At 41.1% G+C, this 15,890-nt stretch overlaps 2 protein-coding genes across 3 annotated transcripts in view; both read left to right on the top strand.

Moving 5' to 3' along the window:
- The window catches only part of LOC310854050 (splicing factor U2AF 35 kDa subunit-like), a 29,183-nt gene extending 27,123 nt beyond the window's left edge, over positions 1 to 2,060 (top strand). For both annotated transcript variants that reach the window (XM_083758530.1, XM_083758529.1), the window contains exons 7-8: positions 948 to 1,040; positions 1,653 to 2,060. In XM_083758530.1, the coding sequence (XP_083614656.1) occupies positions 948 to 1,040; positions 1,653 to 1,866 (307 nt within the window). In that variant the 3' untranslated portion in view covers positions 1,867 to 2,060. The remainder of the gene's footprint in view (positions 1 to 947; positions 1,041 to 1,652) is intronic.
- A 130-nt stretch (positions 2,061 to 2,190) lies between these two features.
- cbsa (cystathionine beta-synthase a) lies at positions 2,191 to 15,329 on the top strand. Its single transcript, XM_083758525.1, has 15 exons — positions 2,191 to 2,927; positions 6,115 to 6,402; positions 6,937 to 7,043; positions 7,815 to 7,949; positions 8,229 to 8,308; positions 8,814 to 9,018; positions 9,734 to 9,825; positions 10,333 to 10,464; positions 11,275 to 11,359; positions 11,554 to 11,659; positions 12,250 to 12,327; positions 12,605 to 12,739; positions 13,062 to 13,170; positions 14,166 to 14,250; positions 14,455 to 15,329. Exons 2-15 carry the CDS (start codon positions 6,122 to 6,124, stop codon positions 14,583 to 14,585), a joined length of 1,761 nt encoding a protein of 586 aa, XP_083614651.1. The 5' UTR covers positions 2,191 to 2,927; positions 6,115 to 6,121; the 3' UTR covers positions 14,586 to 15,329.
- The last annotated feature ends 561 nt before the right edge of the window (positions 15,330 to 15,890 follow it).

The following is a 15,890-nucleotide window of genomic DNA, read 5'->3' as shown; positions in this document are numbered from 1 at the left end:
TGTTTTTCACCACCTGTGCGCAACCTAACAAACACACACACACACACACACACACACACATATTAACTGTATATATGGTGATTTCTGGTCTGCCAGTACAGTACAGTACAGTAGAGGGACCCCCTCACGGTAACTGTCATTTCTCAACCGTTTCGGACGCGGGGCGGCACGCCGGAATCGGGCCGGCACCCTGGGTGCGTTCCTGTGGGTCTGGAACTTCGGCCCCCCACCCCCACACGGAGTTGCACCACTAACTTCACACCGGTGTGATTTTTAAATCATGATGTGGGCCAACCAAAATACATGGGTCTAAAATATCAAACACTTTGTATGTCCACTATCAATGAGTCGAACGGAAGTGCAGTGGCGGCCCAAGCTGAACGCGTAAGGGTTGGATGCATATAGCCCATTCAGTCCCGTGGGAGATGTGTTTTTGTTTGTTCTCTTCAGTTTCTCAGGTCACGCCTGATATGTAGGTCAGAGAAGGCACACATGGCTGAAGGTGAACATTTCTCACCGGGTTTAAACGTTAACACCAGACCAGCTAGTTTGTTTGATTATGTACATTTGAACTGATAAAATGCCCAGTGCAAAAGATCTGAAAGAAAAAACCTGTCCTGTTGCACGTCGGCCCAAGTAATTCAACTGGTTCAATTCAATGGCTCAAACCACACCAATGGGGTGCCACTCGCCATGCATCTACTTGCAACCGTCTGGTGGCAAGGAGTTGCATGGCGAGTTGGCAACCCTTTGGTGTGGTTTGGGCTGAAAGACGAAAAGAAAGTGGAGAGGAGGCTTCACTTCCTTCCGCTTTATCATTTACTCATTAAAACAATTGAGAATCACTGTTAGTTCCTGATAATAACATCCTTCTGTCCTGTCTATCCTCCTTACTTTCTTGGTCTGTACTGACCATCAATCAATCAATCGTCAATGTTCATTCACAGAGAGTGCACCCGAGGCGGCTTCTGTAACTTCATGCACCTCAAACCTATTTCCCGGGAACTCCGCAGGGAGTTGTATGGACGTCGCAGGAAAAGGTAAGAGAGGCTCCTAGAAGTCAATCTGTGTCAATCTTGTGTTCTCTGTTCATCCGTTTGTGTTGTGCACACTCAGTGTGTTGCATGCAAAGCTCTTTTGGCTATGCAATATTGAAAACTTGAATGATTAGTTTACGATGATTAGTTTACAAGCTAACTTAATTCATTATTTGAATGCCACAGACGAAAAACTGTCCAAGTCCAGACTATTTATCCATAATGTATAAATGATAGATAAGGTGTCAGGACAACGAGGCCTTTTCGTGGAGGGGTCAGAATGAAATTTGGACTTTTGTTTGTTTTTCGTCTGTGGTACTTTTGACCAAATATAAAAAATAATCCTGTTAAAAGACTAAAAGATAAGGATTTAACAAACTCATAACACCTCATCTACACTGCCAGCGATGCGAGTGAATGATGAAATCATTAGAATAAATGTTTGTCAATGAGACGGTCCTGACGTCGTCCACCCCTCCTATATTCACTCGCGGAGTTTATTTGAGCGAGGTTTCACGGCCCCAAACACTTATTGGTGGAGATCTACTTCTGCCTGTGTAATGTGTAGCATTTTGGAAGTAACTCATTTTCTTCTTCATGTTTCATCATCATCAGGCACCGCTCTCGTTCGCGTTCCCGCGAACGTCGCTCGCGATCCAGGGACCGCGGGCGAGGAGGCGGAGGAGGAGGAGGAGGAGGAGGAGGAGGTGGTGGTGGTGGAGGAGGAGGAGCAGGAGGAGGAGGAGCAGGAGCAGGAGCAGGTGGCGGTGGCGGACGGGACCGAGAGAAGAGGAGATCAAGGGACCGAGAACGTTCCGGAAGATTCTGAAACCCAGCCAAAATGTATCCCAGTGTCCTACCAACCCCCCCCCCCCCCCCCCCCTGCCTTTTCCTTTAACTTAGGAGTGATAAATAATTTGGTGAATTGTTCAGTGTTTGTTTTCTTTTGAACCTGTACCCTGCCCACTTTTTTTAAGACAAACTTGTGTCGCTTTTGGAATAAAAAGCAAATTTGTTAATCTGCATTCGTTCCTTTTTGAGCGCGATTGGATGGCATTCCGTTTGCAAAGTAATGCTTCTCGAAATGACTGAGACCAGACGAATGTGTTCTAGTGCTAATCATGACAGTTTAGACTGCCATCTCATCATACTGTTTCTGTTTTTTGTTTTTCTATTTTTTGTGCATGTTTTTATATACATTACTTCAATTAACTGATCTCTACAATTTTTAAAAGCCATTAAAGCCTTTGGAATATTGAATTATTATTTACAATGCAAATTGTTCCTTTGTTTTAAACGCCTTTATTGGATATCATTGCTGTCGGACTTGGGAGGAAACCGCCTAACTCAATTTTTTTTAACGTTTTTGATTTTTGTATTTTTTTGCATTTAAATCTGCTAACCTTATGGTTAAACAAATATTGAACCAATGGAAAGTATTAAAGTGCTTTGGACAAAACCTCTTAACCCCACAAACTGTCTGCCAAGACAGTTAACTCCACCACCTCTCACTTCGATGAGGCAGTATTGCTTTGTTTTCTTAATTTCCTGAAAAATGAACGTTTTGGAGTTTCTTCCTGACAACAGATTATATATATTTTTAATATAAATGCTTGGTTTTTATGTTTATGCCCTTGTTTTCTCCAAAACCCTCTGCCCAAAGTGACATCAATTCAACCTTGTTATTGGTTGAGGACTTATGGACGCCCTCTCTTCAGCCAATGAGAGCGTGTTTTAAGCTGGCTTGGTTTCCTAACCACTGCACTGTAAAAGTCAGTCAGGACTCGTCATATCTTTCTTTCACAGAAGTTGTCATATTGGTCTCAGCTCAGGACCACTTTTCTAGGCATCGCTTTTGCACCGTTTGGAAACATTTGTGTAGATTAATAGGTGAGTGACATCCTTGTCAAGTTGTACATTGCTTTTCTGATTTAGACGAGAATAATGCATCGTAACCAAATTGGTTCATCTCTAAATGTGAGGATGTTACAAATTGTTTGGCACTGTGCTCTGCTATCCATTAGAAAGTAGAAACGGCGTTTTTTTTCTTTTTTTCCCAACAAGTATTTCCAACGTTTTCATCATGAACGAATTGACCTTTCGAAGGAATAAAGGCCATTTTAAAGCGAATACCAATACAGTACAATTGATTTAAGTATCAAGTTAAGGTGTTATGCATAGTGAGGTAAAGGGAAAAAAACGTTTTAATACAACTTTCGAGCTTTCGAGTTACGGTAGACTAGTCAGTAGTCATTATTAAATGATTTCCAAGATTGGTGTTTTGGTGAAAATTGTAACTTATTTTTAAAGAACAATTAAGCTGGCCACGACGCACGTGCGTTGCGTTCCCATAATGGGTTTGCAGATGTTTGCTTTTTCGTGCGGATTCCTGCTGTGCATAATCTCACTTCTCACCAGCTATTTGTTATGGCTGAATGAATATCCAAGCAGATGCTGTATACACAACTGACTGATCCTCATGGGGCCTCCTCCGCATGATTGACACCTTATTGCGAGAAATTGGTTTGGTGTTTACGGAATATAATGTTTTGAGGTGCGCCAGCCCCTCCTATATACACAGGTTTAATGTTTGTCTTTAGTTCAATGTTTGTTTCGTAAACGCCATTGACAATGAAGGGAAAATGTACGTCATAATGTGCCTCATTACGTCATATTGTCTCTTTATTTTTAATGGCGTTTGTGTTGGCACCGTTTGTTTCACATCAACTAATCAACATGAGTTAATATATTAGCGCCCCTCACTTCACACGGGTGTGATTTTTTATTTTAATAACCATAAAGGTTTGGTGGTGACAGATGGTGGGGCACTAAAGCCGCCAATGTAGCCTACTGACCCTCTGAAGAGTTTGAATAAAGCAACATCTTTTTAGTAGGGGTACAGGCGTTTTGGGGTTCTCAAAATGCATTTTGTGCTCGCCTCAAACACAGAGATTTGTGACTCTTTTAGAAAAAGGGGCCTCAAATAGATTGGAGATATACATTTTTATTTATTTAGATGGGGCCCCTGAATCTGAGGTCCCATGTTGGATTTCTTTAAAATGTAGGGGCATTGCAATGGGCCTGGAGGAGTCCTGGACTAAACTACGCCTCATTGATAACTAGCTCTGGTCCATAGCCTTCTACTGGGGCAGAATCGTAGAAGCAGTAGAAGGCTATGGACCAGAGCTACCCATGTACCTGTCTTCACACTTCAGCCCCCTGACTGTTTGAGGTCCCATGTTGGATTTGTTTTAGGGATCGGAAAGCTAAATATTATATAGCTAAATATATAAAATCGACATTGATCGACATCAACATCGATCGACATTGACATCGATCGACATTGACATTGACATCGACATTGAGCGACATTGACATCGAGCGACATTGACATCGACACCAACATCGAGCGACATCGATCGACATTGAGCGACATCGATTGACATTCGACATCGTGTGTATACAGCATTAGTGAAGGAAGGGTAGTCTCAGTCTGAGTCAGAGGGTGTCACGAATCACGATGCATGGGCCCTTTGCTTAGGGAGACTAATCGGTTAACTATTAATAGGTTGAGTGACGTTGATGTCAAGGTCACTAAGGGTCCGGGCAAACATTTAGAGCTGTTTTCTCAGTGACATCAATCTTTAAGTAGAGTCTAAGGGCTATATCTTGCCTTACCGCTTATCCCTAAATATTTGCCATTTGTTACTACAAGCTCACAACGTGAATAGTAAAAAAGGGGTAAGGGGTCGGGTGGCACAAGATAGGGCCCCAAGTATGTTGTCAACAACAGCAATACTAGTATTTCCCACCATGTTCTTGGAAACTGGCCTTCAGTCTCTCAGATTTCAATCTGATGTAACATGGACCCAGTTTTTCTTTACTCTGCCGCAAAACATATTTTTCGGTTGATTTGAGTCGAGTGGATGTTTAATTTGACAACATCTTTGAATGAAAAGTTACTCAAATAAATGTTATTGGGCAGTTAAAAAGGTTAAAGGTTTAGTTTGTTACTCATAATCATTGCAGACACTTTGCTCTTCTTTGAAGGTGCTGTGTTCATGGGCCCTACTTCAACATATTACATTGTGTGTGTGTGTGTAACAACATAGTTGACTGTGGTATAAAGTTAAATTAACCAACATTCAATTAACTTAATTTGACGATGATAGACAGAGAATAGCAGAAGAGATACTCTCCTTCCCCTTTTTGTTTTGTCCAAATCACACTTTCTAATCGTTGTTGTCTTAAGGTGTGAGCAGCAGGGCAGTGGTCACTGGTCAAGGACTCGGGGTGGGAGTGGAGAGTGTGTAAACAATGTACTACCCACATGGCCTCAGATGACCGTAACACTTTTGTTTATTTGTTGATTTGCCCATAGAAATGATTAGGGATGTTAATAGTTAAAGGTAGGGTAAGTGATTTTCTTTGGTTAGAATAAGTGTTAAAAAGATCTATATATTGTCATAGTACTCATTGCTATAGACTATAGAGTGTTTGTTTAGTAAGTAGGAGTCTCCATGTTACTTTTTATTAAACATAATATGCATTTTCAGGACGGGATACCAATTTTAATTACATTTTAATTAGTATAGTGAATGGACTGAACGCAGTCAGGAAGTGGAATTGTATGTTATGTAATGAGCAAACAAAATTGGAACGGAACACAATAAAAAGTAAGCTGATAAATGGCTACTCTCTCCTTATTGGCTGAACTTTTGTCACCTACCTGAAAACAACATTTTCTGTTTAGTAAAGAGCTGAACAAGCACTCTAGCAATGATTATTATAAGTGATTTAACCTTTTAACAAAAATAATAATAATTTAACCTACCTTTAATCGTTAATCGATTTATTATTTGTTAAGAATAAATTCTTCAATTCAACTTAACAGTTAACAATGAATCGAAATCAATATCTGCGAGGAAAAGATGACTTGAGTAGTTAATTAGTCCGATGGTTGCAAGTCGATTTGTACACTCGGTGTGACATTGAATGACACCAGACTGTAAAAGCTTGTGCTTCTTTCACATGGTCTAAAACAGTTGACCATTCATTCACCTCTGCCTGTGACCAGGTGAGCCATGCCTGCTGCCCCATCCTCCAAAGAAACCAGCGTCAACAAGGGCCTCGTGTGCCCTCACGCCAAGCTGAGGGAGAGCATTCTCCCTCTGAAGCAGGGTCTGGACAAGCTGACTGCCTTGGAGGAAGGCGAAGAGGCAGAGCATGGACCCATTCAGCTCAACAGAGGAGGCGGCTGCACCACTGCTGGGGAGAGGAAGTGGATCCGCCCCGACCTGCCCAGCCGCTGTACATGGAGGCTGGGGGGGCCGAACACCGACTCCCCCCACCGTCACCCACCCAAGTAAGATACGATTGACATTGGCTACCAGCCACATTGGCAAGTAGCTAGATGTTTTATTCCTGTCGTCTAGCAAATAATTGAAATTGGCTATTGATTTTTTTAAATATACAGCATGTGGCTGATCTCAAATTATTATTCATATTTATGTACAAACATTTCACATGTACAGGTAAAGAAAGAAAAGCAGGTGCGCTTCCTCTGGATACTGGCCTTGGTTAAGGCAGTGGGTGCTCAGCTTTAAACCAACAAAGTGGAAAAAGCGACATTCCAAAATAAAATATGAAATACTGGCTCAGATGCAATTTCTCACATTTTATTGAGAACGCTAACACGTTTCGGCGACAGCCTTCTGCAGAGCAGATTAAAAAATTGATCTGTACATCAAACAAACATCTCAATATAGATTATTAAATGAACCAAACAAGTAAATGAATGTATACGAATCCCCTCAATAAACTGCAATGTCTGAAATATACAATACCTTACAGTATATGGCTTGAAACATACAGGATAATCTACCCTTCTTCTTCACAGACCTCCTGCAACAAAGATCCTTCCCAACATCCTGCATAGAATTGGAGATACTCCTTTGGTACGCATCAACAAGATCCCCCAAGCCTTCGGCCTCAAATGTGAAATATGTAAGTCTACACTTGAATAGAATAGTCTGACAAGAAACTCTAGAGAGGAAAAAGAAGCTATTATGTAAATAAAGACAGTGGTTGAAGACAGTGTTCCAGTAGGGAGTCATATACATTTGGGAATCGGTGAGGTGGGATTTTGACGGCTTGTTTCTAGTCAATGTTTCAAAGGAATGTTTCCAGAATCACTTACGAATGGTTTTAAGCACAAATTAATCGTAACCTTTTTTGTATATGGGGCATCTGGGTGGTGTACTACCACCACACATATACCCAGGTTCAATTCCTGTCTGCAGCGCATCCAGCTTAGCTGGAGGCTCCAGCAGCGGTTCCCAAACATTTGTGGGTCCCAGACACATTTTTATGGGTCCCTTTATGTTTTTAACTATTATTATTATTTCAAAACATTTTCAAAAAACATTCACAAAAAAAGCTAAACTTTCTATGGATTAAAAACAAATTCTATGATTATTTTCAGTAATTTCATGAAGAAATAAAAGAAACATCTAAGACATTCTACAAATTTGAACAAATATTTAAGAAATAATGAAAATAGCTGATCTACAAGCTCACAATGTGGCGCAAAGTGACGCATTGTGAGCTTGTAGATCCACCACCATCTGGCTCCGCTCTGGCGGAGTCAGGTTACCCCAGAAAAAGGTTGGCACTAACAGGGGCCACAATTAAGGGTATTTAGCAGTGACTAAATGTGGGGGGAAAAGTGAGGGGAAACAACCAATAAAACCATTTTGTATCCTTCCGTTTGCACAGTTGCAAAATGTGAGTACTTTAATGCTGGCGGCAGTGTAAAAGACAGAATCAGTCTAAGGATGGTGGAGGATGCTGAGAGAGCCGGTATACTGAAACCCGGAGACACCATTATAGAGCCCACGTCAGGAAATACAGGTAATACACTGAAAGGTGATGGTGTTAAGACCATAGGTAACCCATTCTGGGCGTGAACCCCTTTTGGTGTTTTAAATAAGTGTTATGTTATACTTTAGCTATTGAAAAATAGCAGATCTACAAGCTCGTAGTGCGCTACGAGCTTGTAGGTCTGCTATTTTCGATAAATCGTGAAAATGCGGCACAAATCTTTGAATATATATTCTTTCAGAAGACTTATTTTTTTATTTCGACGTCAGTCCTAAATGGTAAATTCACAGCGCACTGTGTTCGTTTCAGGCATCGGATTGGCTCTGGCTGCAGCTGTGAAAGGCTATCGCTGTATCATTGTCATGCCTGAGAAAATGAGCATGGAGAAGGTGAGTGAGTTCTCCACCAAGGCTACAATGTTAGTACCACCCCATCAATGTTCTTTTAAATCAAAGCAGACATTTTTCCCCTTTTTTGCCCTGTCTTCTGCACTGGAATTTAATCTTTCTGTTTTGTTTTAACTTCCTCTTATTTTTAAGGCCTGGGCCATGGTTCAGTGGTCCAGGCATCTTGGCTGGTAATCCAGTCTGGCAGTGTGCCGCGGGCTCGATTCACGATGGCCTTTACTGCATGTCACCTCCCCATCTCTCTCCCCATTTCCTGTCAGCCTACTGTCTGTCTCTCCATAAAAAATATAAAATAAAAGCCAAAAAAAACAAAACATTTAAATGACCATTTAATTTATAATATATTTAGTTTGTGTCTTAATGCATCATGTTTTGTGTAAAGCACTTTGAATTGCCTTGTTGTTGATATATGCTATACAAATTTAACTTTAACTCTTTAACTTTAACTGACAACCGTTTGATTTCTGTTTGTTTTGTCCTCACAAAGGTTGACGTCTTGAGAGCCCTCGGAGCTGAGATCGTCCGAACCCCCACCAGCGCTCGTTTTGATTCGCCAGAGTCTCATGTGGGCGTGGCCTGGCGACTTAAGAACGAAATCCCCAACTCACACATCCTGGACCAGTATCGTAACCCTAGCAACCCCCTGGCACACTATGACACCACAGCTGAAGAGATTCTGCAGCAGTGTGAGGGTGAGAATGATTTAGTTTTTAAATAATAGGAGGTAGTGGTTAGTTAGTGTTCGTTGTTTCTCTCTGGATGGAACCACACATCTTGGCTTTCACTCATTAGACTCAATTAGAGTCAATTTAGACTCATTTGGAGTCTCAGAGCCTTACTCCCTTATACCTTATTCTTACTATTTAAAAAAAACTTTTTTAATAATTTGAATAGCCATTCTACAAGCTCACAGTGTGTCAATGTAGATCGGTTACTATTATGTTTTTCAAAATAGTAAAAATAAGTTTAGGGATAAGGGGTAAGGCACTTACGAAAATATAGGGCCCTAAAGTTCCACACAGTGACAGCAAACGTTGGTGATAAAGGAGGTGTCTTTGGTTATAACTAAGACTGCCACGAGATAGATATTCCTGGGTCACAAACGAAGAATAACTTTAATAGAGGAATAATGTGTTCTTCAATACATGTGAGTGCTGATGTTATGTTAATAGACTGTAAATTGTGATCCAGGTGTTAAAAAATAAATAGAATTAGTACATTCAGACTAAAACATTTCCCACACTATAACGTCTATTGTTCTCTGCCGCAGGGCTGTGACCTTGACCCTTACGTTACTCTTTAAAGAAAATGACAGTGATGTGATGTATGACAGCATTTTCTGATTGGAGGTAGCTGTAAAAGGTGAGCTAACACACATTTACCTGCCCTCTTGCCGTCCAAACCCAGGTAAAGTGGACATGCTGGTGGCAGGAGCTGGCACTGGGGGTACCATCAGTGGTATCGCCCGAAAATTGAAGGAAAGATGCCCCAACATAAAGGTTTGAAATGTAAAACGGAAAGTAATGCCCAGTGACCAAGACAGGGTTTTAAAGAGGATAGAGTACAATATGTTTGAAGTTGATAGCCAGTTGATAGCCAGTCTGGACTAGGAAGGTCTAGAACCTTCTCATGAACCTGATGAATCGTCCGCTGTAGTCTGAAAACTCACCTCTTCAGACTCCATCTTCGCCTGTAGGGCCGTAGCACTTGCACTAGCCTCGACGACCTCACAGGAGTACATGCAAATGCTAAACTTGTGTCATTTAGATAGCATTTTATGTAGACATAGCACTCTATAGTGTACTATACTCACAGCTTCACTGTACACAGATATTCTACTCTTAGACAGATCTTGACGGTTCTTACAGTAGCTTTCTTATGATTCTTGATTACTATAACTAGATGTATTTGATGTATTTACCATGTGTTGTTCTTGCTTACTGTATACTGCTCTGGATTAAGAGCTTCTGCTAAAATGTTGAGCGATGGTTGTGTGTTGTGTCCAGATTGTTGGTGTAGACCCAGAGGGCTCCATCCTGGCTGAACCCGAGGAGCTGAACAGAACCGCAGTGGAGGGCATTGGCTATGAAGTGGAGGGCATTGGCTATGATTTTGTCCCCACCGTGTTGGACAGATCGGTGAGCTTCAGCCAGGGATCCACTTAAAAAACATTGCTTCAATGAGGAGCACAGTGTGCAAGTCTATTCTTATAAATCGTTGCTGTCGGGCAAGAAACCTATTTACATATTTTAACGTTTTATTTTCTTTCTTCTCGTAAATGAACGCCCTACTTGATCATACTGCACTGCAGCATCACACAGAAGTAGCAGCTCTGTAAGCTCTAAATGAGGCGTGAAGCGACGCATTTTGAGATGGTTGATCTTCTACTTTAGGTGTTTTTTTATTTGATTCCTGAAAAGTAACAGTTTTAAAATTGACATAATGAGGTTCAAAGTATAAACATTTATGGTACGATGGAATGCTGTGTGTTGTTGTGCAACACTAACAAGTTAAATACTGATATCTCATTAAGACCTGAGACCAGATTCTACATCATGACAGTTTTCTGAAAAACTGTTTCTATAGCAGTGGTTCTCAAACTATTTCATGTCAAGGACTCAATTTAACTCAAAATTATATGTATCCGCCCGCCAACCCCATCTGAAAATATGTTGTTCCAGGGACCCCCCCAGAAGCAAAAATTTGAGTTAAAAACGTTTGGTATCAAAAGATATATATAAGATTTTCACACGTTTTCATGATTTTTCAAGTTTAAAATAATGGTTAAAATCGTTAAAAGCTAAGGTGACACAGATGCGTTCTGGGTAATAATGGGTTAAACATCACACATAAAAACAACCTCAATTAATGGTTAATAGCATACCTTACTGCTACATAACATAATAAGAATAATGATCTTTCTTTCATCCACTGCTGTGATTGTCCAGGTAGTGGACACCTGGTACAAGTCCAACGATGAGGACTCCTTCAACATGTCTCGTATGCTGATTAGAGATGAGGGCCTTCTGTGTGGTACGTACGTACATTCACGTTTTACAGGCTCAGTGAGTAACTTACACTGCACTTATATTACATTTTACTACATCTACACAAAGACCTGGCTAATCTCTTATCTCTGTCTCATCAATAACTTTATCATTTTGGTGCGTGCGTGCGTGCGTGCGTGCGTGCGTGCGTGCGTGCGTGCGTGTGTGTGTGCGTGTCAGGTGGCAGTTCGGGGACTGCTATGGCAGCAGCAGTGAGAATGGCCGAAGAGCTGAAGGAGGGTCAGCGCTGCGTGGTCATCCTGCCAGACTCCATCCGTAACTACATGTAAGACACCACAACAACACAGCCCCTTTCTAATATATGCTATGTAAAAATCACAGGAAGTCATAATGTCCAACAGTATATACAGTATGTCACTCACAGTAAATGTAGGAAAATGGAAAATGTGATTAATGATCGACTGGTTATTGGTTAACCTCACGTCATCAGGCTTTCCACCTCGGAGGAAAGCCTGGTCTGTGTTACTAAATCACTGTGTAATCCGGTGGTTTCCTGCCTGATGACTACAAATCAGTGACTACAACATGAATTACCATCCGCTCCCGACCGGTTCATAAACCCGAAAACCGAAAAGGAATGCTTCCCTGCAGGCTATCGACTAGTCAACCCACTGGGGAGACAAATGGATGAGGACAAAAGGACAGACAGACAGAAGGAACAGAGGGGTCTTCATTTTATAGACAGATTATTGGATTGTAGAGACACAGAGGGACCCCTACTGGCCACTACAATTATTGCATAATTATCTTCTCTTCAGTACTAGGCAGTATTGTTTAATTCCTTCCTGGCTCACTTTGTAAATGTAAATAGAATATAGGGTGACGCTGAGCTCTTCCCCCTCTCTGTTTATCCAGGTCCAAGTTTCTGAGTGACAAGTGGATGTTCCAGAAGGGATTTCTAAGGGAGGAGGACATAATGGTGACCAAACCCTGGTGCGTATACATCTACGTTTATATACAGTGAGAGTGACTGATGCAGTTCAACCCTAACGTCCCTATTCTGGGGCTAAAACATTCAACAAAAACAATTGGTTAAAAACCCTATACTTTGTTGATCGGATTCCCAAGGGCTCTATCCAGATTCCCAAGGAGTCTATACTAGGCCCCCCTCCCGTCTTCCAAAAGTAGCTTATTTTCACAGAATGTTAGACCCATAATAGGGATGCTAGGGTTCATGTGGTTAATGGTGTCTTGTCGGTCCCTCCCTCAGGTGGTGGAACCTGAAGCTGCAGGGTTTATACCTGTCGGCCCCCCTCACCGTTCTGCCCACCGTCACCTGTCAGAAGACCATCAAGATCCTCAAGGAGAAAGGCTTCGACCAGGCTCCTGTTGTGGACGACGCAGGGTGAGAGAGAGAGAGAGAGAGAGAGAGAGAGAGAGGAAGAGGGAGAGAGAGAGAGAGAGGAGAGAGAGAGAGAGAGAGAGGGGGGGAGGGGGAGGGGGAGGTGAAGTAATAATGTGAGAAAGTAGAGAGAGTGTGAGAGGTTATGACTGAGTGAGAGTAAACTAAAGTTTTAATCTGGGACACATTACCAAAATGTATTGGTAGGTCATGTATTAAGAAGACTGGTGTTTCTGTGTGTGTGTGTGTGTGTGTGTGTGTGTGTGTGTGTGTGTGTGTGTGTGTGTGTGTGTGTGTGCGTGTGTGCGTGTGTGCGTGCGCATAGGCGGATCCTTGGGATGGTGACCTTAGGGAACATGTTGGCGTCTGTTCTGGCTGGGAAGGTGATGCCGTCAGATACCGTCAGCAAGGTTCTCTACAAGCAATTCAGAAAGGTCAGACATTGACCCCTCTGCCACTTCACTGTCACAGCTGACTGTGAAGTCGAATTAAATCAGTTATGCCAGATGGGAAATGTGAAATTATCGTACCGGAGTCTTACAATTGTCGTATTTGAAAGAAAACTATCGTACACAGGCTGAAAAAGGGAATTCACAGGTGTAAATGTGTAAATACGGTATGTAAATATGTAATGTGTAACGGCTCTGATCAGGCTCTGCCAGTGGACCTAATGAGCCCAAGTCCCCTCAACTGTGCAATTTCCAGCCTGTGCCTCAGCCAATGGATTGCCATGGCAACCACACACCTGCCAACTGATTACTTAACCAGTCCACTTTTCTGTTTGCACTCTTCAGGCACAGGCAGACAGACAGATACAGAGATCTCCATATACAGTATGGGCACAAAAGGGACACAGACAGATAGTTAAAACGGGTGCTATGACAAGTTGACAACAGGTATTATTAGGTTCCTAAGTTGCATCGTTCTCAAGTAGGCCGGTGGCTGACGGGCACGTACAGGTCTAGTTTTGTTAAATGCCATAATATGCTGTAAAGATAGCCACCTCCTGCATGTTAATGAACTGCTCCGCCTGTAGGGGGCAGGCACATGACAGAGATCATATATCTGTTTAAAAACAGACTGAGCCAACATATTCTCTAAGTCTAAGACATGGCTGATCTACATCAGTGGTTTTCAAATTGGTCCGGGGAGTCCGGGGACCATCAGTGGTCCTTGAGTTTTGTTAAACATCTGCATTACTTCATTTACAGGAAGTTTACACGATTAGAGAACGTAAAATAATTGCTATTTTTATAAATGTTTGCCTGTTATCTCAAAACAAAACAAAATATTCTAAGTTTTGGTACTGCAAGGTTAAATATCATCAAATGGTGGTCCGTGGCTCAAATGCTAAATAAATAATGGGCCTTGATATGAAAAAGGTTGAAAACCATTGATCTAACGTTCAGCTTACCTCCCTCCTCCTCAGATCCGTCTTACCGACCACCTGGGGAAACTGTCCCGCATCCTGGAGACCGACCACTTTGCCCTGGTGGTACACGAACAGATCCAGTGTACGTACTGTACAACAATGCAACATTTACACATTCAAAGACACAGTTGGATGAGCAGAAAGATGAATATGAAAATTCTGGAAATAAAATAAATATCAAGGCTATTAGGCTTAATACAGGTTTCCTATTTCTGCTTCTGTTTCCTATTTTATTATCCCTCCTCCATCGTACTTATCTTTCTGTGCCTATCTTTCCTTCTACCAGACTTGACGGACGGCTCTACCAGTCTGAAGCAAATGGTGTTTGGCGTGGTGACAGCCATCGACCTGCTCAACTTTGTCACAGCTAGGGAAAGGAGAGAGAGGTTCGTATCCGAGTGTGGCGAGGACTTTTGACCGATCCAACATGACACTAATAGCGTATTTGATTTGTGCAAGCACACAAACACACATGGACAAGTTGTGCCTCTTTTTTCGATAAATGTTTTGATTTCAATGGGGTTTTTTTGTTAAGTTTTTATTAAGCATTTTTCATTTTCATTACAAATCCCCCATCGCCCCACCCTCCCCAAGGTTCCAATTATCATTGCAACAAGAAAAGACATTTCCTCAGTTAGTTCGACATTTTACAATATATCATATGATTTCAATGTTTGACGTCCTTGTGTAAAAGGGATTTTTACCAATACCGTATGTTACAATGCGTAATGAATTGACTTGTGATGTGGTGACTCAATGTTGGGATGAAAATCTAATGTTTTCTATTTTCTAAAAAAAATCTTTTTTGAAAGTCTTACTTTTTTACTGGAGCACTTACTGTATATTCTTAAAAACACTACTGCATTGCTCTTATCTTTTTATTTAACTCTTCTTACTAACTTATTCAATAATGCAATAATGGAAATGGGTTGTTTGCTCTGTTATACCAATATGGAATAATTTTGAGTGAGATGTATTATGTTTGTGATTTATATTATTATTGTAATTATTGTGTTAATAAGTTATTTTTATTTTTTAAGTGTTACATATAGCTCTATATTCCAATAGTAATCATTGCTATAGAGAGTTTGTTTGGTAACAGGGGTCTCAGTGTCTCTCCTGCTCTTTAACCAAAATCGAAATTTAAAAAGATGTCTTCTATTCTGTCTTCTGTTTTCAATAGCTAAAGTATAACAATGCTTAAAACACCAAAAAGAGTTCCCGTCATAAATGGGTCAATAAACATAAAATGCATTTTCAGGTCGGGATACCAATTTGATCCAATCAGGAGAGCGAACCCATACAGGACACAAGATAAACAAGGGAAATTGAGCAGACACAATTATAACTGGAAAAGTCTAAAAGCTGATAAAAGGGTTCTCTCTCCTAAAATGGTTGAAATCTGTGACCCACCTGAACATATACTGTATTTTCTGTTTAGCAAAGAGCTGTTTACTGAACAAACACTATATCAACGATTACTATCAAAATATAGAGCTTTAGCTTTTAACAAAATACTTTTCATGGAAAATATCACATACAATACTTAATATATAGGTGAGCTAATGCTTATGTGCAAGAGGAATTAGGCTTATTGGAGGTTAGATTTAAATGAGAGAGGAGGTTAGTTGAACAAGAGTAGAACGAAACAGTGTTATTGATATTGGAAAATCTAGACAGTATTTTTAAGAAGAGGAATCTGATCTGAGAGAAGCTCTAAAA

This window comes from Protomyctophum parallelum (assembly GCF_964188405.1).
Source record: "Protomyctophum parallelum genome assembly, chromosome: 23".
Taxonomy (NCBI): Eukaryota; Metazoa; Chordata; class Actinopteri; order Myctophiformes; family Myctophidae; genus Protomyctophum; species Protomyctophum parallelum.
This window is presented reverse-complemented; position numbering and strand designations above follow the sequence as displayed.